This window comes from Oncorhynchus mykiss, chromosome 10, assembly GCF_057628025.1.
Source record: "Oncorhynchus mykiss isolate SJ-2025 chromosome 10, ASM5762802v1, whole genome shotgun sequence".
Lineage (NCBI taxonomy): Eukaryota > Metazoa > Chordata > Actinopteri > Salmoniformes > Salmonidae > Oncorhynchus > Oncorhynchus mykiss.
The window spans coordinates 39,048,651-39,073,626 of NC_143031.1; the positions used below are offsets into that span (position 1 = coordinate 39,048,651).

The 24,976-nt window shown below is 41.1% G+C and overlaps 1 protein-coding gene across 4 annotated transcripts in view; it reads left to right on the forward strand.

The window, feature by feature from the left end:
- Positions 1 to 24,976, forward strand: part of LOC110533846 (uncharacterized) — a 62,259-nt gene that overhangs the window by 14,832 nt on the left and 22,451 nt on the right. For all 4 annotated transcript variants that reach the window (XM_021618387.3, XM_021618388.3, XM_021618389.3 and 1 more), the window contains exon 2: positions 16,743 to 16,851. In XM_021618387.3, coding sequence (XP_021474062.1) covers positions 16,743 to 16,851 — 109 coding nt within the window. The remainder of the gene's footprint in view (positions 1 to 16,742; positions 16,852 to 24,976) is intronic.

Genomic DNA, 24,976 nt, shown 5'->3' on the forward strand with positions numbered 1-24,976 from the left:
AATAAACACTTGTGCAGCTGTAAATGTTTTACTACACACCTATTTGCACAGATGGCAGTATTAAACAATCCTGATTATGGGTTCAGGTGGATTGCTCTCTCCGTTGAACTCCAGGGGACTATCATTTGACTCTGTCATGAGTGATGCTTTAAATTAAATCATCATCATGTGCTATCTAGAACCTAAAAGGGTTCTTCGGCTGTCCCCATAGGAGAACCCTTTGAAGACCCTTTCTGGTTCCAGGCAGGACCTTTTCCACAGAGGGTACTACATGGACCCAAAAAGGGTTCTACCTGGAAACAAAAAAGGTTTTCCTATGGGGGCAGCCGAAGAACCACTTTGGATTCCTTTTTTCTAAGAGTGTGGGTAATGTCCCATACAATTCTTGATTGTCGAATACTGTTCTCTGACATTGTTGTTTAACACCCTATTCCTACTGTATGATAGTATTTTCTAGTGGCAAAAATGTACAATACTTTTTTGTTATTTTGCAAATTGTTGAGGAGAAGGATCACAGTTCGTAGTGGGTGAAATCTGTAGACTGCATATAATGGAGGATGGTTGGTTTTCTGTGCTGTGATGTAGACTAGCGTTGCAGTACAGCTGTGTACCATCTGGCCAGAGCTGCAGACTGGTGCAACATCTGGAGCTCTGTGGACAGACAAGCCTCTCTCTCTCTTTCCTCCACTGTACTTTATCTAGGCTAATACTGGGCTTGTGAGGTGAGTACATGTTCACGTCTGGTCAAGTGCTCTAGCTGTAGCCTCTCATCCAGTGTGAGCCTCGGTTGCTGATGACTGTCATTATGCCACTGAGCACACACCACCACCAGGTTCTCTTCTCTTATGAGTCCCTGGGGGATGGATATGATTGGCTGGATAAGAACTCTCATAAACTCAAGGTTAAAGGGTGGATTATGAATATAATGTTAAAAAGGAAAGCCATGAATAGAGCTTCTTAGACCATACCAAGTGAGGCCATGATGATCACATAATCAAATTGTGTTGGTCACATACACATATTTAGCAGATGTTATTGCGAGTCTAGCGAAATGCTTGTGTTCCTAGCTCCGATTAGTGCATTAATATCTAATCATTCTAATCATTCATAACAACATACACAATTTTACTAAAAGTAAAATAATGGAATTAAGAAATATATAAATATTAGGACGAGCAGTGTCGAGGTGGCATTGTCTAAAATACAGTACACATATGAAATTAGTAAAGCAATATGTAAACATTATTAAAGTGACTAGTGTTCCATTATTAAAGTGACCAGTGATTCCATGTTTATGTACAGTTGAAGTTGGAAGTTTACATAGCCAAATACATTTAAACTCAGTTTTTCACAATTTCTGACATTTAATCCTAGTAAAAATTCCCTGTATTAGGTCAGTTAGGATCACCACTTTATTTTAAGAATGTGAAATGTCAGAATACTAGTAGAGAAAATAATTTATTTAAGCTTTTATTTCTTTCATCACATTCCCAGTGTGTCAGACGTTTACATACACTCAATTAGTATTTGGTAGCATTGCCTTTAAATTGTTTAACTTGGGTCAAACGTTTCGGGTTTCCTTCCACAAGCTTCCCACAATAAGTTGGGTGAATTTTGGCACATTCCTCCTGACAGAGCTGGTGTAACTGAGTCAAGTTTGAAGGCCTCTTTTCTCGCACACGCTTTTCCAGTTCTATAGGATTGAGGTCAGGGCTTTGTGATGGCCACTCCAATACCTTGACTTTGTTGTCCTTAAGCCATTTTGCCACAACATTGGAAGTATGCTTGGGGTCATTGTCAATTTGGAAGACCAATTTGCGACCAAGCTTTAACTTCCTGACTGATGTCTTGAGCTGTTGCTTCAATATATCATAATTGTCCTTTCCTCATGATGCCATCTGTTTTGTGAAGTGCACCAGTGCCTTCTACAGCAAAGCACCACAACATTATGCTGCCAGCCCCGTGCTTCACGGTTGGGATGGTGTTCTTCGGCTTGCAAGCCTCCCCCTTTTTCCTCAAATCATAACGATGGTCATTATGGACAAGCAGTTCTATTTTTGTTTCATCAGACCAGAGGACATTTCTCCAAGATAAACAATCTTTGTCCCCATGTGCAGTTGCAAACCATAGTCTGGCTTTTTTATGGCGGTTTTGGAGCAGTGGCTTCTTCCTTGCTGAGCAGCCTTTCAGGTTATGTCGAGATTGGGCTTGCTTTTGTACCTGTTTCCTCCAGCATCTTCACAAGGTCCTTTGCTGTTGTTCTGGGATTGATTTGCACTTTTTGAACCAAAGTACGTTTATCTCTCAGAACGCGTCTCCGTCCTGAGCGGTATGATGGCTGGGTGTTCCTATGGTGTTTATAGTTGCATACTATTGTTTGTACAGATGAACGTGGTACCTTCAGGTACCTTCAGGCATTTGGAAATTGCTCCCAAGGATCAACCAGACTTGTGGAGCTCTACAATTTTTTTCTGAGGTCTTGGCTGATTTCTTTTGATTTTCCCATGATGTCAAGCAAAGAGGCACTGAGTTTGAAGGTAGGCCTTGAAATACATCCACAGGTACCCCTCCAATTGACTCAAATAATGTCAATTCGCTTATCAGAAGCTTCTAAAGCCATGACATCATTTTCTGGAATTTTCCAAGCTGTTTAAAGGCACAGTCAACTGAGTGTATGTAAACGTTTGACCCACTGGAGTTGTGATACAGTGAATTAATCTGTCTGTAAACAATTGTTGAAAAATTACTTGTGTCATGCACAAAGTAGATGTCCTAACTGACTTGCCAAAACTATAGTTTGTTAACAAGAAATTTGTCGGAGTGGTTGAAAAACAAGTTTTAATGACTCCGACTTCAAATGTATATAGGGCAGCAACCTCTAAGGTGCAGGGTTGAGTAACCGGGTGGTGACCGGCTAGTAACATCATTGTTCACATAAATCTCCGGTGTCACCTGGATTTTCTCCCTGTAGAGTTACAGAACCATGAGTCATCGTTAATGCTGCTGCGTGGAAACGTTGCGTGCTTTGCTTAACTTGGCAGGCTGTGTGAACAGGAATCTGCATACTATTAGAAATGGCTGGAGTCAGTGCATGATCTGGATGAAGGAGGAAAGAAGAACCATGTCCAAAGCTCTTCTGTGGTTCTTCTTTCAATGTCTCTGTGTTAGTCTGACCAGAATCACAATAACACTGATGCGATGCAAGATTCGGACAGTATGTGTGATTAAAGTAGTCTGGGGAATGCCCTTCAAGATAAGTGTCCATATATTTTACCATTGCTTTACCACTGATGTCTTATGGATAGTCTGACTTGTTGGGCCGATGCTGCACATGGTGAATCAATTGAATTGTATAGTACTTTTCACTTGATTTAAGAATGTTCAATATGTAGCGCCCAATACCCAACACATGGTGTTGTTTTCAGTTTGTGCAATACTGTAAACAGGGGAACAGTGCTCTCTACTCATGTAGACAGTAGACTCCACTTGAGCATCCTGTCTACACTATTGTTCTTTATGTGTCTTGTGGCATTCCTACTGATAGCTAGAGAGGTGATGAATACTGAAGTCTGTTGACTCCTAAGTACAAAGGCTCTAATATGCTGTATGTGGGACTTTCTCATTGTGCTTAAACTGTTCAATCTCCAGAGGCCTGTAACATGAGTGTAATTCTGACTTCATAGTGAAACAATCAGGAAGGCTCGTCTGGGCTGTACCATGACCGTTTCTGACATCTCAGTGGATCTGGTTGGTTGCCTGTGGTGCTGAAATGACATAGTGACACACATCATTGGATCTGGTTGGTTGCCTTTGGTGCTGAAATGACATAATGACTCACAAAAGCAGAAGATGTTGCATTGGTTTGTGTCCTGGAATTAATATAAAGAGTGTCACTCTCCTCAACCACAGTCACTTACTTATTGATGGGCTTACTCACCCATTCTCCATGGAAGTGACAAACTTCCCGAGAACACTCCACACCGGGGAATCCTTTTTGAGGCACTGTACTGTAGCTACTGCCAGCATGGTTACGATGATTGAGTCTCTGAGTACAAATGCATCTCAGTGCAACCCCTGATGCGCCTCCCTTCATGGCTCACTCCTCCTACTCCACCCTACACATAACTCATGATGCTCAGATATTTGTACACACCTTTCCAAAGTTATGGGTTAAAATTAAGTTTGAATAAGTTGAGATCTTTAATAGTGCCCATCCACAGTGTTTCTTGACTGAGTCAATACACCACTCTGTGTCTGTGCCAAATGCTATACAGTTTGCCAATAGGGCTTCCACGCATATTGGTTGTAGTATAACTGTTAGCTAATAACTAATAGTTACTAGACATGTCAAGTGATTTAAGTTCATTCCCTTTGAAATGTGATGTTTCATAGTCATATTGTAGATGTTTTATGAAATGTTTGAAATTACCTGAGCAATAGTGTGCCAGAAATGATTTCCTATGATTGACAGTTGGCTAACATGAGAGCACTTGGACAAGGGTGAATGCTGTTAACACTCAAACATTTGGCCTTACGTGGGTGGACCCAGTGCCCAGTTCAAACATGGGCCTCTGAGAAGGGTGTCTGTAGACTGGTTCATGTAAGGCAGTGGGCTTCAAGACATGTTTCATTCCCCTTCTTTACAACAGTCGTTAACATCTCCATGATCTCTACATATACAATAGATTCTGTGCAGTATAAACAATAGCAGTTGTGTTTATTATTTGAATCATTCATGCGGAAGGTCATGAAATGTTCCACGCATTCATTGCGGGTGTTTTTATGGGCTGTTCACAACATAATGACTAACTGCATTTTTCATGATATAAAAACACTACTCATGAAGACACACTTGGGTTTGTACGACAAGTGAAAATAAATATGAAGGCAGAGGAAGCTACTGTGAAACATGCCCACACATACAGGGTAATCACTCTACCTCTCAGTCCCAGTGTTCCAAGCAATGCTAAACATACTGGCCAAAGAAACATCTTTGTAATAAATTATGAACATGTTTTCCATTTATTTAACTCAAACTACCAACCATACAGTAGGCCTTCTACCTCTCCAAAAGCTTCTTATCAGAATCATCTTGTGGTGTCTAAACATTTGACCAAACACCAGCGTTGCTGAAAACGAGATCCTTCCTGATCCTATGCCAGCAATAACAAACAAGCAACCTTGCATACATATATTGTAATTTTTGAAAAATCTAGATGTCTTCAGTTTCCATGTATTATGAATGAGTAGAGCTGCTATCCAACATGTATCTGATAACTGAAATCTGTGGACCAGCATGGCACGCATAACAGATACAATATGAATCAATAGAGCAGTATCCCCGGGCTCTAGTGTTCCTCCCATGGCTCCTCTTCCCCAAAATCATTCCCAAAAGTGATAGCACTACCCGCTGTGCCAAAAATGCTTGACGTGTCACTGCAGGACTGAATTTAGGACGATTTTGGAATCAATCATGTGTTTTATTCCCATATGTACATATTTTTCCACTCCAATGTCACATAATCATTCAGTCTGACCCCTCATCAAAGTTACATGCTGTTTAGACAGAGGGGCAATACATTTTTCACACTGCACACACCAACATAAAGAGCAGAACAGTGTTAGCCTTCGTCAAGAATAAGACTCTGGGTGGTCTGTTTGCAGCAGTGAAGAGGAATAAGTCAAATCTCTCGTGTTTTTCTACCCACTCTGTCTCCGGTCCCCTCAGGGGTTGGCGTGTCTGAGTGGGCTGTGGGCTCCCTTTTGGGCTTGGCCCCTGAGCAGAACACGTATCTGACAAAGGAGCCTTTAAATCAAGCCCCAGACACAAGTGCATGACCCACTCTAGGGACAACACACAGTGGACATGCTGACTTGACCTCAGGCTCCAGATGTGGACTTGTTGTAACCTTATGATCCAGGCATCATTCAATGTCTTTCAATCAATGCAACATTTTCTCTCAGCTCATGGCAAAATGTGTAGAATTGTAGGAATGGGCTGTTTTCCCCAAAAAATCCCTTGCGTGGGGGACCCGCGAAACTGCGGTACACCACTGCTTTCAATCCTGATTCGTGCAGGGAAGAATATCAGACTAATTAAAGTTGTTATAAAAAAGATTTATGCTGAAATGATGTATGCATGCTTGCTTGCCAATGTAGGCACAGCAGGTCTGCATTTGTTTGATACTCTACGTGTTGCCAAACACAAAACCGAGGTTATAGCAGGCAGTGACTCATTGGAAACATGCCTACTCAGCTTGTCCCAGTATCAGGCATCATACGCAAACAAGTGCTAAACAAAGTATGGTAAACACCCCTTGTTATGCGAAGAGACCTTCCTGGTCTCTTGACTGTTTGGAGTTCAGTTGAGTACATCATTCCAGTCCCAGTTCCAGCTGCACTAGTAGAAACAGGGTCAAAGGTCTGTAAAAAAAAAAAAGTATGGTCCGCAGATCTCATTTGTTCTGAACAACCCTTTAACTGGAACAGAATATGGAAAAATATGACCATGGCATCCTGTAATCGGAACCATCAACTTATACTGTACGTTGTAAGTTTGTTCAGACTGTATTCAGTCATGGAGAAAGCGCCCAATTGTCATAAAAGTAAAGATACCTTAATAGAAAATGACTCAAGTAAAAGTGAAAGTCACCCAGTAAAATCCTACTTGAGTAAAAGTCTAGAAGTATCTGGTTTTAAATACTCTTTTCAAATTCCTTATATTAAACAAACCAGACAGCACCATTGTCTAGTTTTTTATTTATTTATGATAGCCAGGGGCACACTCCAACACTCGGACATACTTTTCATATGCAGCATGTGTTTAGTGTGTCCGCCAGATCAGATGCAGTAGGGATGACCAGGGATGTTCTCTTGATAAGTGTGTGAATTAGACCATTTTCTGTCCTGCTAAGCATTCAAAATGTAACGAGTACTTTTGGGAGTCAGGGAAAATGTATGGAGTAAAAAGTACATAATATTCTTTAGGAATGTAGTGAAGTAGCCTCCCGAGTGGGGCGGTGGCCTATGGCACTGCATCGCAGTGTTAGCTGTGCCTCTAGAGATTCTGGGTTTGAGTCCAGGCTCTGTTGCAGCCAGCCGCGTCCGGGAAATCCATGGGGTGGCGCACATTTGGACAGTGTCGACCAGGTTAGGGGAGGTTTTGGCTGGCAGGGATGTCCTTGTCCCATCGCGCACTAGCGGCTCCTGTGGCGGGCCGACCCAGTCGCCAGGTGTGCGGTGTTTCCTCCGACACATTGGTGTGGCAGGCTTCCGGGTTAAGTGGGCATTGTGTGAAGAAGCAGTGCGGCTTGGTTGGGTTGTGTTTCGGAGGACGCACTGCTCTCGACCTTCGCCTCTCCCGAGCCCGTACGAGAGTTGCAGCGATGAGTGAAAACTGTAACTACCAATTGGATACCACAAAAAGGGGTTAAAAAAGGAACGTAATGAAGTAAAAGTTGTGAAAAATAGTACAGATACCCCAAAAAACGACTTAAGAAGTACTTCCAAGTACTTTACACCGCTAACTGTATTTAACACAAGGAAACATTTTACAATGAAATTGGCCCCAACTCCCAACTGTTCACTGTGTCCCCTAAATCAGGTAGGCACATTCCTTATGATGTAGGAGTGCGTTGCAGTTAAATGCTTCTGGGGCAAAGTTACACATTTCATGAATGTAAATTGTCAATGCTTTGCATCTCTTATGTTACTTAACGATAATAGCTCCTATAATCTCTCAATCAATCAGAGTTGATTACTGCTGGCAGGCAGCACTGCCACAAAAAAAAGATGCTGGCTCTTAGATGACAATCACCTCACTCTCTCCCGATTCACCAGTAGATACAGTTACTATTAGAAGTTATAACATTAGAATGATCGACAGTGAGAATGAATGGTGCTAGTCAAGGAACAATTGAGACCTGGACAAATATACTTGACTCTGTAAAGAATCATCTCAGTTAAAGGCCAACACACAAATAAACAATCCATAAAGGCCAAAAGATACAGTACATATATACACACAGTTGAAGTCGGATGTTTACATACACCTTAGCCAACTACATTTAAACTCAGTTTTTCACAATTCCTGACATTTAATCCAAGTAAGAATTCCCTGTTTTAGGTCAGTTAGGATCACCACTTTATTTTAAGAATGTGAAATGTCAGAATAATAGTAGAGAGAATGATTTATTTCAGCTTTAATTTATTTCATCACATTTTCAGTGGGTCAGAAATTTACAAACACTCAATTAGTATTTGGTAGCATTGCCTTTAAATTGTTTAACTTTGGTCAAACGTTTCGGGTAGCCTTCCACAAGCTTCCCACAATAAGTTGGGTGAATTTTGGCCCATTCCTCCTGACAGAGCAGGTGTAACTGAGTCAGGTTTGTAGGCCTCCTTACTCGCACACGGTTTTTCAGTTCTGCCCGCAAATGTTCTATGGGTTTGAGGTCAGGGCTTTGTGATGGCCACTCCAATACCTTCACTTTGTTGTCCTTAGCCATTTTGCCACAACTTCGGAAGTGTACTTGGGGTCATTGTCCATTTGGAAAACCCATTTGCGACTAAGCTTTAACTTCCTGGCTGATGTCTTGAGATGTTGTTTCAATATATCATAATTGTCCTTTCCTCATGATGCCATCTATTTTGTGAAGTGCACCAGTCCCTCCTGCCGCAAAGCACCCCCACAACATGATGCTGCCACCCCCGTACTTCACGGTTGGGATGGTGTTCTTTGGCTTGCAAGCCTTCCCCTTTTTCCTCCAAACATAACGATGGTCATTATGGCCAAACAGTTCTATTTTTGTTTCATCAGACCAGAGGACATTTCTCCAAAAAGTACGATCTTTGTCCCCATGTGCAGTTGCAAACCGTAGTCTGGCTTTTTTATGGCTGTTTTGGAGCAGTGGCTTCTTCCTTGCTGAGCGGCCTTTCAAGTTATGTCGATATAGGACTCGTTTTACTGTGGATATCGAGAATTTTGTACCTGTTACCACCAGCATCTTCACAAGGTCCTTTGCTGTTGTTCTGAGATTGATTTGCACTTTTTGCACTAAAGTACGTTCATCTCTAGGAGACAGAACGTGTCTCCTTCCTGAGCAGTATGACGGCTGCTTAGTCCCATGGTGTTCACACTTGCGTGCTATTGTCTGTAAGGATGAATGCGGTATCTTCAGGCGTTTGGAAATTGCTCCCAAGGATGAACCTTGTGGAGGTCTACAATTATTTTGCCTGATTTATTTAGATTTTCCCATGATGTCAAGCAAAGAGGCACTGAGTTTGAAGGTAGGCATTGAAATATATCCACAGGTACACCTCCAATTGACTCAAATGATGTCAATTAGCATATCAGATGCTTCTAAAGCCATGACATAATTTTCTAGAATTTTCCAAGCTGTTTAAAGGAACAGTCAACTTAGTGTATGTAAACTTCTGACCCACTGGAATTGTGATACAGTGAATTATAAGTGAAATAATCTGTCTGTAAACAATTGTTGGAAAAATGACTTGTGTCATGCACAAAGTAGATGTCCTAACCGACTTGCCAGAACTATAGTTTTTTAACAAAAAATGTGTGTAGTGGTTGAAAAACAACTTTTAATGACTCCAACCTAAGTGTATATAAACTTCCCACTTCAACTGTACAGTGGGGAGAACAAGTATTTGATACACTGCCTATTTTGCAGGTTTTCCGACTTACAAAGCATGTAGAGGTCTGTAATTTTTATCATAGGTACACTTCAACTGTGAGAGACGGAATCTAAAACAAAAATCCAGAAAATCACATTGTATGATTTTTAAGTAATTCATTTGCATTTTATTGCATGACATAAGTATTTGATACAATTATGATATATTTGATACATCAGTAGGAAAACCTGCAAAATCGGCAGTGTATCAAGTACTTGTTCTCCCCACTTTATATGTATATACCCATTTTAACCTTTTTAACTTTCTCTGGTGGTATGGGGAGGGTTTTCTCTGGTCGCCGGGTGGGGGGGTCTGGGGGGGGTGACTGACGAGCAACCCTATTTGATGGGGGGGGGGGCGGGTGATAGAGACATGTTGGCTGGGTGGGGTTGGGGGAATGGGATAGGAGGTTGGGGGTGGAGGCCCACTTTTTTTCTGTTTAAACTGAATGTATTATTACTTAAACCTCTGTATGTATTTCTTACTGTTATTTTTATTTTGAGTGGCAGCCTATGGGTACATTTTTTCTAAGAGAGGTATGTACTCTGATCTCCCCTATTACAGCGCGATGAATGAGATGGCAATGTCCGCCATCAGTATAAAAGGTGCAATTTAAAACGCACCTGGAAACGCCACCTGCATAGAAATGCTCCATGTCTCACGGCAGACTCATGTTGCATAGTCTAGACAATGCGTCTCTCCAGCCTTTCAGGGAACCGGCGCATTAGGTTAGCATTTGGCAGGTCAGCATCTATTCTGGTGGTGGTGATACTTCCCACACCGCCCCAGACCACACTGGGTTATTCTAATATTGGATATTTCTCTCTCTCTCTCTCTGATTTACTTTGAGCCTCTTTACACTTACTAAACTTTGCGTAAAAATACATATACAAACTTGTGTACTTGCTACGTCTCGACCTCTACCTCTGGAGGTAGAACACGATGCTAGCCCGACAGTTGCCCCCTTGAAGCAGGGCAGTGTAAACAGAATTGTCTTGTTGAGCCAACACTCCTACTGTATAAATGGTAATACAGAGCAATGTTTTTGAAACAGATTAAATGTATAGACATTTTCCTCATATTTGAGACTTGTTTTATTGTTTTTACCTGAAACTGCAGTAACAGCCTGCTACATTCTGAAATTGTCGCACTGAGCCACGTTAAACTACAGAAGCCCATCATACAAATAGGAAATGTTTTTTTTTCATTTGTAACATTGTGTGGTGTTTTCCTGGGTCCCAGAGTTTTTCCTGATCTGGTAGTAGGCTAACCTATCCAACTCCGGACCCTAGTTGTAGCGTATTACATAGTAATACATCACTGTAAAAAAAATATTTAAAAAACGGTTCTATATGGGCTATGATAGGACCAGATTATTTTTCTAATCAGGACATATGTTGTTGTTTTGTACTCCTGGAAAAACTCCTGTTCCTAGGGAGAATGAAAACATTAAAACCCTTTACACAGACAAAGAGACAACAATTGCTATTGGACAATAAAACTAATAGGGCTGAGCTTGCTGTATGCAGAGTTGCATCTTGTAGGCCTTTGAATCTGTATATAAAAATATACTCATAGAGTATGTCATCACTATTGTGTTGATTGATTAATTCCAGTCAATAATTCTGGATTAAAAAGGTCTAGGTAGCCAAGCCACCCGAAGTGTGAATATAAACCACATTTGATCACATTCACATTTTCTCAGAACATAAATGGGCCTATTTTAGGCTATAAATACATAGCTTAGGCTATAAAAACATGACGTTATGTTTCCCCCGGCCGGGCCCAGATGGGATCAGAGCGCATAGGCTTCTCTAGGCTCCCTGCAGCTGTGGTTGTTATCAGTAGGTTACAGTTGATCAGACTGAAGCACAGACTAATTGTTCATGTTGACAAATATTTTGGGGTGGCGGGCATGGGCTTCTATATCAAACAGCTCTTCGCAAATCTGCAGTGAATTAACTTATACCCACATTTCCAGCCACAATATGCTTATACCACATGTAATGATTTGCATGATATTGGTGAAAATGAAGTCTGGTTTGTTGTAATGTATATGGAAAAGTCTGGTTTGTTGTAATGTAAGGTAGGCCTACTGTAATATTCGTATGAGGCAGTTAATCGGCTAAAGTTGCATGATGAAGACATGCTGTTAGCAACTCTGTGCTTTGTCTTGAAGTTAAAATGTAACGAGTGTAACCTACAGACGAGAGAATAAACCCTTTAAATGTCTGCACATGCTTGTGAATTGTTGCATTATTCAAGAGTGTAATGTTATTGTATTATTCAATAGTGTAATATGTTTTGGTCATTGTTTAATAGTTTGTGCTAACTGGCTAGCAGCTACTGTGCTATTTACAGTCAATTTGAGCTGCGGACCAAGAATGTGGCGTTGCAAGCCACAACAAAAAGTAAGGCAAGGATGTAATGTGAATTGAAAGGTAGAGTTCTCTTTTTGCCATCCCGCTCCTCAGACTCTCCTTCATATCTAGGGATATAGGGATGCCTCTGTTCCCCTGTTGCTTTACACAGTCTCTCCCCCACACCTCATTCTGTAGGCCTATGATCTTATTTTGCACCTGTCTAATGAATCACTACCTCCAAGCTGCAGTTGTTCCCTCATTTGATCCTTTTCCAACTTGTGTGCACACTTCACATACTACAAGGGAGCATCAAAGTAGAAGCTTATATTGGATTATGTACTATAAAATAGATTGTATTGTAAAAGGATTTGAAACAGGACAGTAGATTGTGTGTCACGGAGAACAGTTTGTTTTACCTATTCTTCTGAGTTTCTCCTGGGGGGGGGGATTTCATAATAGAACTCTAAGTACATATTTGTAATATTCGTGCCTTGGCAATCACGTTTCATTTTCACATGTCTTTATCCAATCTGAATGTGACAACTGCTGTAGAATATAATGAACACAGTTTACCTAACAGCAGATTGTTGGTTTTACCCATCCCACTGAAAGACAATATCTGCTCAGGGAGCATGTACTCCTGTCAAATGTTGAGACCTTAATTCTTAAACCAGTAAGTGTGCAACCCAATACGTTTAAGGACCGCTGCTTGTGTGATCGTTTTAAGACCTCAAATTACTTTTCATTAATCTTGCCCAACAACATTGTGTTTTTCTCGCTACTGGCAGTGTTTGCTGATATCTTGTTTCAGATGTGCATATATGTTTGATTGATATGAAGATAAAGCTCAGTGAATGGCAGGATGTAGTGATCATCTGTTGGGGGAATCATATAACATTACATCATAGTTCCTGCCATCCCATACTTATCATTTAGCTTGGACTGAGGATATCCTCTGTAACCATTGGATGGAAGCCACTTGTTAGATTGACATTTGGCTGAAATCTAGTTGTGCAAGGACAATTAATGACTCAAACTCACCTACATCATCTGTAATGGGTGTTGTAAGGCACACATTTACATTTCATTTTTATAAAATGTTATTATGTACAGTGGGGCAAAAAAAGTATTTAGTCAGCCACCAATTTTGCAGGTTCTCCCACTTAAAAAGATGAGAGAGGCCTGTAATTTTCATCATAGGTACACTTCAACTATGACAGACAAAATGAGAAAAAAAATCCAGAAAATCACATTGTAGGATTTTTTATGAATTTATTTGCATATTATGGTGGAAAATAAGTATTTAGTCACCTACAAACAAGCAAGATTTCTGGCTCTCACAGACCTGTAACTTCTTCATTAAGAGGCTCCTCTGTCCTCCACTCGTTACTTGTATTAATGGCACCTGTTTGAACTTGTTATCAGTATAAAAGACACCTGTCCACAACCTCAAACAGTCACACTCCAAACTCCACTATGGCCAAGACCAAAGAGCTGTCAAAGGACACCAGAAACAAAATTGTAGACCTGAACCAGGCTGGGAAGACTGAATCTGCAATAGGTAAGCAGCTTGGTTTGAAGAAATCAACTATGGGAGCAATTAGGAAATGGAAGACATACAAGACCTCTGATAATCTCCCTCGATCTGGGACTCCACGCAAGATCTCACCCCGTGGGGTCAAAATGATCACAAGAACGGTGAGCAAAAATCCCAGAACCACACGGGGGGACCTAGTGAATGACCTGCAGAGAGCTGGGACCAAAGTAACAAAGCCTACCATCAGTAACACACTACGCCGCCAGGGACTCAAATCCTGCAGTGCCAGACGTGTCCCCCTGCTTAAGCCAGTACATGTCCAGGCCCGTCTGAAGTTTGCTAGAGAGAATTTGGATGATCCAGAAGAAGATTGGGAGAATGTCAGATGAAACCAAAATATAACTTTTTGGTAAAAACTCAACTCGTCGTATTTGGAGGACAAAGAATGCTGAGTTGCATCCAAAGAACACCATACCTACTGTGAAGCATGGGGGTGGAAACATCATGCTTTGGGGCTGTTTTTCTGCAAAGGGACCAGGACGACTGATCCGTGTAAAGGAAAGAATGAATGGGGCCATGTATCGTGAGATTTTGAGTGAAAACCTCCTTCCATCAGCAAGGGCATTGAAGATGAAACGTGGCTGGGTCTTTCAGCATGACAATGATCCCAAACACACTGCCCGGGGAACGAAGGAGTGGCTTCGTAAGAAGCATTTCAAGGTCCTGGAGTGGCCTAGCTTTTGTTGTTATTGACCAAATACTTATTTTCCACCATAATTTGCAAATAAATTCATTAAAAATCCTACAATGTGGTTTTCTGGATTTTTTTTCTTCTCATTTTGTCTGTCATAGTTGAAGTGTACCTATGATGAAAATTACAGGCCTCTCATCTTTTTAAGTGGGAGAAATTGCACAATTGGTGGCTGACTAAATACTTTTTTTGCCACACTGTATACACACTGAGTTTACATGACATAGACTGACCAGGTGAATCCAGGTGGAAGCTATGATCCCTTATTGATGTCACCTGTTAAATCCACTTCAATCAGTGTAGATGAAGGGGAGGAGACAATTGAAATAAGGATGTTAAGCCTTGAGACATGGATTGTGTATGTGTACAATTCAGAGGGTGAATGGACAAGACAAAATATTTAAGTGCCTTTGAACGGGGTATGGTAGTAGGTGCCAGGCGCACTGCTTTGTGTGTGTCAAGAACTCTATCGCTGCTGGGTTTTTCACGCTCAACAGTTTTCTGTTTGTATCAAGAATGGTCCACCACCCAAAGGACATCCAGCCAACTTGACACAACTGTGGGAAGCATTGGAGTCAACATGAGCCAGCATCCCTGTGGAATGCTTGAGACACCTTGTCGAGTCTATGCCTCAACAAATTTAGGCTGTTTTGAGGGCAAAATATTAGGATGGTGTTCTTAATGTTTTATACACTCAGTGTTGAATTTTTATCATAAAGGTGGGCAGCAGCATATGGAAAAGTACTTGGTGAGAGTCATGTTGACACAAAGCTTAGGTTCAGAGGTCTTGTCTCAGGCTCTACAGACTGTAATGAGTGCCTGTCAGGTTAGCTGAAGTTTTGGCCATCCTCTCCCTTTACGGGCTGGCTGGGATATCAAAGGCCCCGCTGATAAACAAAATAAACTCCCAGCACTGCTTTCACCCTTTATTGTCCTGCCCGGTTTTAATGTCGGCCAGGTGCAGAGTTAAGCACAAACTCCAGCGTTTTTTAAGTCGGCATGCAATGAGCAGAGCATCCATAGAAGCATGCCTGTTGTTGGTATCACTCAGCTACAGAACATCCTCTGTACCTGCTAAATAAAGCCATTGTTATTCAATTTTATTGAATAACAAGTCCATTGGTTACTGTTCTCATGTAATATTCCTGTCCTTAAAGCCAATGCTTTAGAGTACTGTACAGTCTCTAATGTAGGTTGAAAGTACCCTGATATCAGTGCAGTATCCATATAGAGCTGAACTCTATAAACGTTGACACGCGTGTACCAGCACATGAGACTCACCTCTGGAGAGTATAATGATAGTTGGTGGAAGTGGACAATCACCCCAAAGGAATGCAGAGGGGCCATAAAATGAAACCATTGGCTGGGAGAGATGTGAGGTAATTCTTATTGTTCACGTTTGGCAAGCGCTAGTCTCTCTGGCCAATTTTCACAACATTTAACAGGTACGGTATTGCCTTTATCAGCATTACTCTTTTATGTAGAACTTTTTAAACAGTAGTTTGAAGACACTTTTATGGAAGACTGAACTAGTGAAAAGCGAACTATAGTGCCCTCTAATATTTTGGAGGCAGAACTCCCCTATAACTGTTTGCCCAGGCATTATCTCAGCGGGCTAACACATTCTTGTGGCACGCAGATGACCCATGTTCAAACCCAGTCAAAAGTCATGTTTCTTTGCCTGTCTTAAGGTTATTGGTGGACTTTTGGAATTGATGGCTACTGCTTTCTATTGTCATAAAATGTGCTATTTTCAATGAGTAATCAATACTACACTATCAAGTAGGAGACATGGAAACAAGCGGCCTGCTCTACTATCCATCAGATAGAGACTCTGCCTGGGTTTGGTTTTCTGCATCTTGTACCATTCACATAAGCCTGATGCCTTCCATCAATGGAATCATGTTTTCACGTTGTTTCCCCTGGAGTTGGGCATGCGACTGAAATGTTAACCTTTCTCCATCTCCCCTATTCCCTATCCCCTCTTCTTAGTGTCTGTAGAGAGGTACTCTGCTGATCGCGTTGCAGTTTGGTCTAATTTATGTTCCACAGGTGCAGGTCTCATAAATACTCCAAGTGAACAAAGCCAAGTAATTCCATTCTATGTCAACAAAAGCCAAAATACAGACACAAATCTAATCCACCCAGCAGGGTTCCAGTCTGGATTTGAAATATTAGTTGAAAAAACATCAAGTTTGTCTCCTTTTTCCATACATTGCCCCTGATTTCAATAAATGTTATGAGATAATATGAACACACTTCGTATGTCTTATGCAAGTTCTCATGACTGGCTAGTTAAGAGGTCCTACAGAGGCTTGAAATTATAAAGAGACCATTGAAAACTACAGTTCTATTTAAATTTTACAGCACTTTTTTTGTATCCCTCACTGACCAACAGAATAGATTGCCTCTGGGGAACAGTGAGGAAAACTCTCACCTCACAGAAGACAGAGAAAATGCCGTCCATCGCACCAAAAGGAGCCAGCAGAATAAACGACTTGATTCAGGTATGGATTCTTTTTCAGAGCAATGATTTCATTACATTCAGAGAATGCCTTCAACTTTAATGTTCTAGTTAATTTGATGGCTGGACGGATGGGTATACATCAAAGTTTTTCCTCCAGGGAAAAGACTCATGTAATCAAGATAGCAGGGACAGAGCAGGCTGAACCCTGTATGCTGCAAGGTTCATGGTCGGGGTGGTATTTCTTGTAACGCCAGCGATGTTTAGTTTTGTTTACAGAGGCTGGATCTGTGCACTTTGGGAGGGAAATGTTGTTCCCCACTTTTATGCTGTTGGTATGAAACCAGACCTTAAGTAATTATTTTTTGCGGCCATTCTCCTGGTTTCTTGGTTTGACAGGGGTGAGCACTGGGGTTTTTGATGTGGTGTTCAATTCAAAGCCTGAGATGCATTGCATGTGTACATTTTACAATGCAGTAATTAGTTTGGGCACTCTGTCATTAGAGAGGGTTTTAGTCTCTCTTCTCCCTCTCTCTCTCTCACTCACTCGCTCACTCTCTCATTCCATTGTGGGCTACTGCTGCTTAGATATCAGTTGAAGTGAGTCTACATACCTCAGCTTCACACACATTAAGGTTGGAAAGATCCTGCCAGGATCAGGTTTGGCTAGTGAGGCAATGTTCCTTTCCTCTGATTACCTCCAGTAAGGCAAGGCTGAGGAGATGATTGACATGTGTTTTGAAAGCCGCCCCTTTCTGCTCTGAGGATTTATTTACATGTAAATGTGGTGCAGTTCCAATGTTGTGTTTTCAGTGGAGAGATACTATAGGGAAGAAATGGTTCTGTGATCCCAGATCACTGCTCTTTAGGCTTAATGCTGAAGATCTCCCCTTATGTACACTAATGATGTGTCAGTCACCAAGCACATTTAGGGAATAGGATATTAGGGGCTCTATTTTAACAATATTAACGCAATGGTTAATCTAATCGCTGGCAGTAGCGCAATAGTTCTGGAGGTATGTCAGAAATATTTTTTGCTATTTTCATAGCTGGGGCGGCAGGTAGGTAGCCTAGCGGTTAAGAGCGTCGGGCCTGTAACTGAAAGGTAACTGGTTTCAATCCCTGAGCTGACTATTTGTAAAATCTGTTGATGTGCCCTTGAGCAAGTTGCTCTGGATAAGAGCATCTGCTGAATGTAGATGTATGTTTTAGGATGTGCAGTATATTTTCAATTCAAGGCACTCTGACGAATAGACCATTTAAACACCTTTTATAGATAGGCTACTTTGCAAGGCCAGGATAAAAAAGACAATGCATTGCTGTTGAACCAGCCATAGTAGCCTAGGGTAGCCTATAGAGGGCTTGATAGAAAACGGAAAACAAGCTGTTTGTTTTTTAAAAGAACAATAATATTTCTAAACAGGATGGGGTCAGAAGCATGATATCATAAATCGCTTCTCTCGTTCCATTGCATTGTGTTCACACGTCCCAGCGAGCATATCAGAGAACCATGTGTTTCTTAGAGCTTGGTGAGAGCCTGGTTGTCCTATCGTTATTTTGCATAAAACCTTCCCACAATGTTCTGTGATTGGTACAGGAGAGTTGCATGGCTTTGGAACATTCTCAGCACATTTAAGCAACTTGACAAAATAATTGTAATTTTCTTGGTATTACTTTAACAGAATGTTTTGTAAAAGTACAAACGTGGTACATTTAATTACATTGTCGGTAATGTTCTAGGAACGTTCTCTGAAGGCGTCAGCATGCTTCAGTTCGGCGAAGTCGGCTAGCCGAATAAACAAGTGTGCTCGCATACTCGCTTGAAAAGCAAGAAAAAAGCGGCAAATGTACAGTTTGTCCATTTTGAGACATTGTAGCCAATATACACTTCCTGAAAATAATCTAAGATAACTCAAGAAATCTATCATTCATTTTGATGGTTTTGCCGAGGAAGTCTTAGTTGCACAATTTTACATCTAACTAATGAAATGTAATTGAAAAAATGTGCATGAAAACAAGTAATCTCTCATTGAATGACAACAAAGACTTTATTGAAGAATCCCTACTGTTGACCAATCACCGACGAAGGGGCGTAGACTTCGGCAACAAACTTCGGCTTGCCTCCAGAAAAAAATGTTGTGTGCCCGAACAGCCGAAAAACACTCACCGAACTCTTCTGAACTGTTTCGGCTGGGAAGCATGTGGACGCCTTAACTGGTTTGACATTGGGAATGTTCTGAAATAAGTCAGAGAATGTTAAGAACCAACGTTCCCCTGTGGGAATTCCATTACTTCTGCATAATGTTATTTAAAAACGTATATATTCCGTTCTCAGTATCAACAAAACTCTATCTCTATCTTGTTAAGTGTGTTCAAGTGTGTTGGCCACACCCACTAATTGGCCACACCTGATCTTAATGAGTGCTTGTTTCCTTTGAAAGGGGGTCTGTTTGAATAGACTAAAATGAACAGCTTTATATGAGTTTATAAAACATGGCTCCATCCTGGTGGTGCAGTGGACAAATCCCATGGACAGACCACAGAAGATCATAGGTTGATAAGTGAGTCAGTGAGATGTGCCATATTTAAAATTAAAAAAATTATATGTTTGCTTGATTAATGCCTAAGCAAATTAATTTATATCTGTGCTTGGAGTTCTAAGCAGTTAAACTACGTTAGCAGTGTTATTAAAAGTCTTATTGAAACTTTTAAGGAAGCTATTCAAAAACCTCATAATAACCTATAATTTCCATTCTCAGAACATGAATAAAACCTCCCAGGAAAGCTTTCAGGGAACCATAGTAAAACATTCTCAGAACCTCCCTGCAACCTAAAAAGAATGTTACCAGAACAGACAAAATGTTCACTTCCATTCTCAAAACGTTTAAAAAAACGTTCAGTTTTACCGGTCAGGACACATATGGCTTTGTTCCCAGAACCAATGGGAAACCAAAAACGTATGTTCCCACAACTTCAAAGGAACCAAATGTGCTAGCTGGGGTAGACATATATGTCTTTACCATAACATTTGCACTTCTATACATAATACTAGGCTCCTGTCAATTGTATCATTGCCTATGTGCAAGGCAGATCCTCAAAAACAATCTGCCGTTGATATGGCATGATAGGAGGCCTGAATAGTTTGGAAGAGTGCGTCATTTGTAATCGGACGAGGTCAGCTCTTTCAAAATGTGTTTCCACGTAATTTTTATGGAATGACGTTCAACCAACGTGGAATAGACATTGAATTGACATCTGCCCAGTGGGCAACTTGAACAAGATATATTAAGTATGTCAATTGTGAATAATGAAAACATATGAGGGCAAAAGCTTAATATTTCAAAGCACTCTCAGTAGACCATTTAAACCCCTTTATTTATAGGCTACTTAGCTAATGGCCAGGATATAAAGATGCACCTATGCTTTGCTGCTAAACCAGCATTGATTAAGGGCTATGCTTGGTTTTAAATCAAATTAAATGAAATGGGGGAAAACCAAAAGTTGTTTATGTTTATAAATACGAGATTCACTGGCACAAAAGGCATATCTCTCTTTCCACTCTCAAAATCCATGCCATTATCACCTGCGTTACCGTTAACAGCTGCATTTGGTGGGTTTTAAAACTTTCCATTAGCGCTGCATGAAATTGTCACTTTTTTGCTTATTTTTAAGGACACACCTGTAATATTGCCACCCCTCCCACCTCAGCGCAAGCGACCTGATGTTAGGCAGGTAAATTGCCAATCCTGGCAGTTTGAAAATGCCAGTACATGGGGAAATTGCAAACTAATGTGCGTTTGACACTTGAGCCATAGGAGTTAGAAAGTAGTATGTTAGATTGGTGCCAGGAAAGATTTCCACTGGTGACAAAGATACATGCAAGCACAATGGTGCTGCATGCCAGAGAGGCGTTGGCAGAGCCCAGAAATGCCAGGGTCTTTGGCTGCTTCAGGAATGCTTGCCTGGCCTTGAACTACGCGCATTCCCAAGATCAGCGTGAAAAAGTGACTCCCCTATAAAAATTCAAGGAAAACGAAATGAAGAAAGTACTGTATGGAGGGAAAGGCCTCTCCAAAAGAGCCCCCCAAAATATGTGAAAGGATAGGCATTATGGAGGGTTAGGTCAACCGCAAATGTATATTTTCACTGGACTGAAATGACACCAGACTATCCATGTATGATCACACGGCTCAGGCTCAGGGCACTTTCACCTACATCAAAACCAGACGAGATGCTCGTGCGGTGAGCAAACCTTCTGTGACACCTGATCTGTTTTGGTCTCTATCACCTTTGGTTTAAGAGACAAAGCAGGAAGAAGGGAGGGAACCCAACCTCTCCTGTGTTTTCTTCATGTGGAGCTTAAGCAATGTATTGAGGGTGGCATTGATCTTTACAAGCACAGAACGTTTGTGATTCTTCACCTGCACAAAGAGTGCGGGGTCACCGCTGTAACAGGTAGAAGTGGGATCGCTGGGATACATGCCCCTACACAGATGGCTGCTGCTGTTGAAAGGAAAAGCTTCATGTTCACCTGTCGTTCCTCCTCATTATCATCACCTACATGTGTCACTGAATTTAATCACAGAGCTGTATTCGCACCGCAAAGCCCATCTGTCTTTACTTCACAGTCAAATGTCATCAAGGTTAACATCATTTTTTTTATTCCAAGGTGTTTATTCATTCTTTCTGGAGTGCACAGTTTGTGGTTGCATTGGAAATGGATTGTGAGAGTGAGTCATATGAAAGCCTGGAGTCCTTGTATGCTCTGTGTACCATAATGTAAACTGAAACACTCAGCATGGGGACTGTCAGAATAACATATGTAGACATTCCGTTAGTCTTCAGAATATGTCAGTTTCATGCACTGGATATGCCTCCTCTCTGTCTCACTGCAAAGTGGAGTTGTCAGTTTTATAGGGGATAGCTTTAAACACAGACAGATCTGAGGGCCGAGACTGCAGTGTTACTAAATCAGAGGCCTATTACGTCAAATAATTGTCTGTTTTGTACACCTCTAATATAACTGCCAACTTGGTTTGGTCCTCTGCACATACAGTATTTCATGTGTGGAGAATATATTGTACATTTCCTTCAGAAAGTATTCATACCCCTTGACTTATTCCACATTTTGTTGTCTTACACCCTGAATTCAAAATGGATTCAATAGATTTTTTTTCATAATGACAAAGTGAAAACCTGTTTTTAGAAATGTTTGCAAATGTATTGAAAATGAAATACAGAAATATCTCATTTACATAAGTATTCACACCCCTGAGTCAATACATGTTAGAAGCACCTTTGGCAGCGATTACAGCCATGACTCTTTCTGGGTAAGTCTCTTAAGAGCTTTCCACACCTGGATTGTGCAACATTTGTCCATAATCTTTTTCTAAATTCTTCAAGCTCTATAAAATTGGTCTTTGATCATTGCTAGACAACCATTTTCAGGTTTTGCCATAGATTTTCAAACCAATTTAAGTCAAAACTGTAACTCAGTCACTCAGGAACATTCACTGCCTTATTGGTAAGCAACTCCAGTGTTGATTTGATCTTGTGTTTTAGGTTATTGTCCTGCTGAAAGGTGAATCCATCTCCCAGTGTCTGGTAGAAAGTAGACTGGAACAGGTTTTCCTCTAGGATTTTGCCGGTCTTAGCTCCATTCCATTTCTTTTTTAATGTGTTGTATTGGATTTGCCCCAAACATAACACTTTGTATTCCAAACGTAAAGTTCATTTTTTTGCAATTTTTTGCAGTTTTACTTGAATGTCATTGCAAACAGAATGCATGTTTTGGAATATGTGTATTCTGTACAGGCTTTCTTCTTTTCACTCTGTCTATTAGGTTAGTATTGTGGAGTAACTGCAATGTTGTTGATCCATCCTCATTTTTCTCCTATCACTGCCATTAAACTATTTTTAAAGTCACCATTGGCCTTATGGTAAAATCCCTGAGCGATTTCCTTCTTCTCCAGTAACTGAGTTAGGAAGGACATCTGTATCTTTGAAGTGACTGGGTGTATTGATACACCATCCAAAGTGTAATTAATAACTTCACTATGCTCAAAGGGATATTCAATGTATTTTTTTTACCCATCTACTGTGCCTTTATTTTCTTTGGTCTTTGTGGTTGAATCTGTGTTTGAAATTCACTGCTCGACTAAGGGACCTTACATATACAGTGGGGAGAACAAGTATTTGATACACTGCCGATTTTGCAGGTTTTCCTACTTACAAAGCATGTATAGGTCTGTAATTTTTTATCATAGGTACACTTCAACTGTGAGAGACGGAATCTGAAACAAAAATCCAGAAAATCACGTTGTAGGATTTTTAAGTAATTAATTTGCATTTTATTGCATGACATAAGTATTTGATCACCTACCAACCAGTAAGATTTCCGGCTCTCACAGACCTGTTAGTTTTTCTTTAAGAAGCCCGCCTGTTCTCCACTCATTACCTGTATTAACTGCACCTGTTTGAACTCGTTGCCTGTATAAAAGACACCTGTCTACACACTCAATCAAACAGACTCCAACCTCTCCACAATGGCCAAGACCAGAGAGCTGTGTAAGGACATCAGGGATAAAATTGTAGACCTGCACAAGGCTGGGATGGGCTACAGGACAATAGGCAAGCAGCTTGGTGAGAAGGCAACAACTGTTGGCACATTTATTAGAAAATGGAAGAAGTTCAAGATGACGGTCAATCACCCTCGGTCTGGGGCTCCATGCAAGATCTCACCTCGTGGGGCACCACAGTCTCAAAGAAAACCATTAGTAACACACTACGCCGTCATGGATTAAAATCCTGCAGCGCACGCAAGGTCCCCCTGCTCAAGCCAGCGCATGTCCAGGCTCGTCTGAAGTTTGCCAATGCCCATCTGGATGATCCAGAGGAGGAATGGGAGAAGGTTATGTGGTCTGATGAGACAAAAATAGAGCTTTTTGGTCTAAACTCCACTCGCCGTGTTTGGAGGAAGAAGAAGGGTGAGTACAACCCCAAGAACACCATCCCAACCTTGAAGCATGGAGGTGGAAACATCATTATTTGGAGATGCTTTTCTGCAAAGGGGACAGGATGACTGCACCGTATTGAGGGGATGATGGATGGGGCCATGTATCATGAGATCTTGGCCAACAACCTCCTTCCCTCAGTAAGAGCATTGAAGATGGGTTGTGGCTGGGTCTTCCAGCATGACAACGACCCGAAACACACAGCCAGGGAAACTAAGGAGTGGCTCCGTAAGAAGCATCTCAAGGTCCTGGAGTGGCCTAGCCAGTCTCCAGACCTGAACCCAATAGAAAATCTTTGGAGGGAGTTGAATGTCCGTATTGCCAGAGATGTACAGGTAGTCATTCAAAAATCATGTTAAACACTATTATTGCACACAAAGTGAGTCACCATAACAAAGGGGTTGAATACCTATTGACTCAAGACATTTCAGCTTTTCATTTTGTATGAATTCTATTCATCAAAAATCATAATTCCACTTTAACATTATGGGGTATTATCTGTAGGCCAGTGACAACATCTCAACGCAACAAATCCATTTTAAATTCAGGCTGTAACACAACAAAATGTGGAAAAAGTCAAGGGGTGTGAATACTTTCTGAAGGCACTGTACCTCACAAATCCACCAAGGTCAATTACTTGCCTGAGGCAGGCTGAAAATACAATAAAGGAGCTTAATGTAATTTTCGGTCTCCCAGTGTCATTTGAAACACTGCTGTGTAATGGCCCGCAACCGATCAGGCCTCCTACTGTGAGACCTGTCCAAATTGCAAGAATGAAGCTGCTGGCTAACTTCACTCTTTTTAAATAAAATTAGCCAAAGAGATGACAGATTGACCAATTGGCTCATCTCCTTGTTCTGCCCATCCCCTCTCTGCTTGTATTAGGTTCTCCTGGGGCACCCATGTACTCAGACAGCATTACATGACAAGGCCTTTGACAGGACTGAGAACACCAACTCACTACATTAGATAATGCTGTTTTTCCCCTTTGCATGGAGCAGGAGACAGCAGAGCTCATTTTAAGATGTGACCATTGGCTGACTCATTGTCTTCCATAACAGCCATTTATAGTTCAATTTGATTTCAACTTAATATCCATTACATTTCTTGGACATTACTTTAAAGGATCAAGCAGCCCCGGTCAAAAGGTCTTTC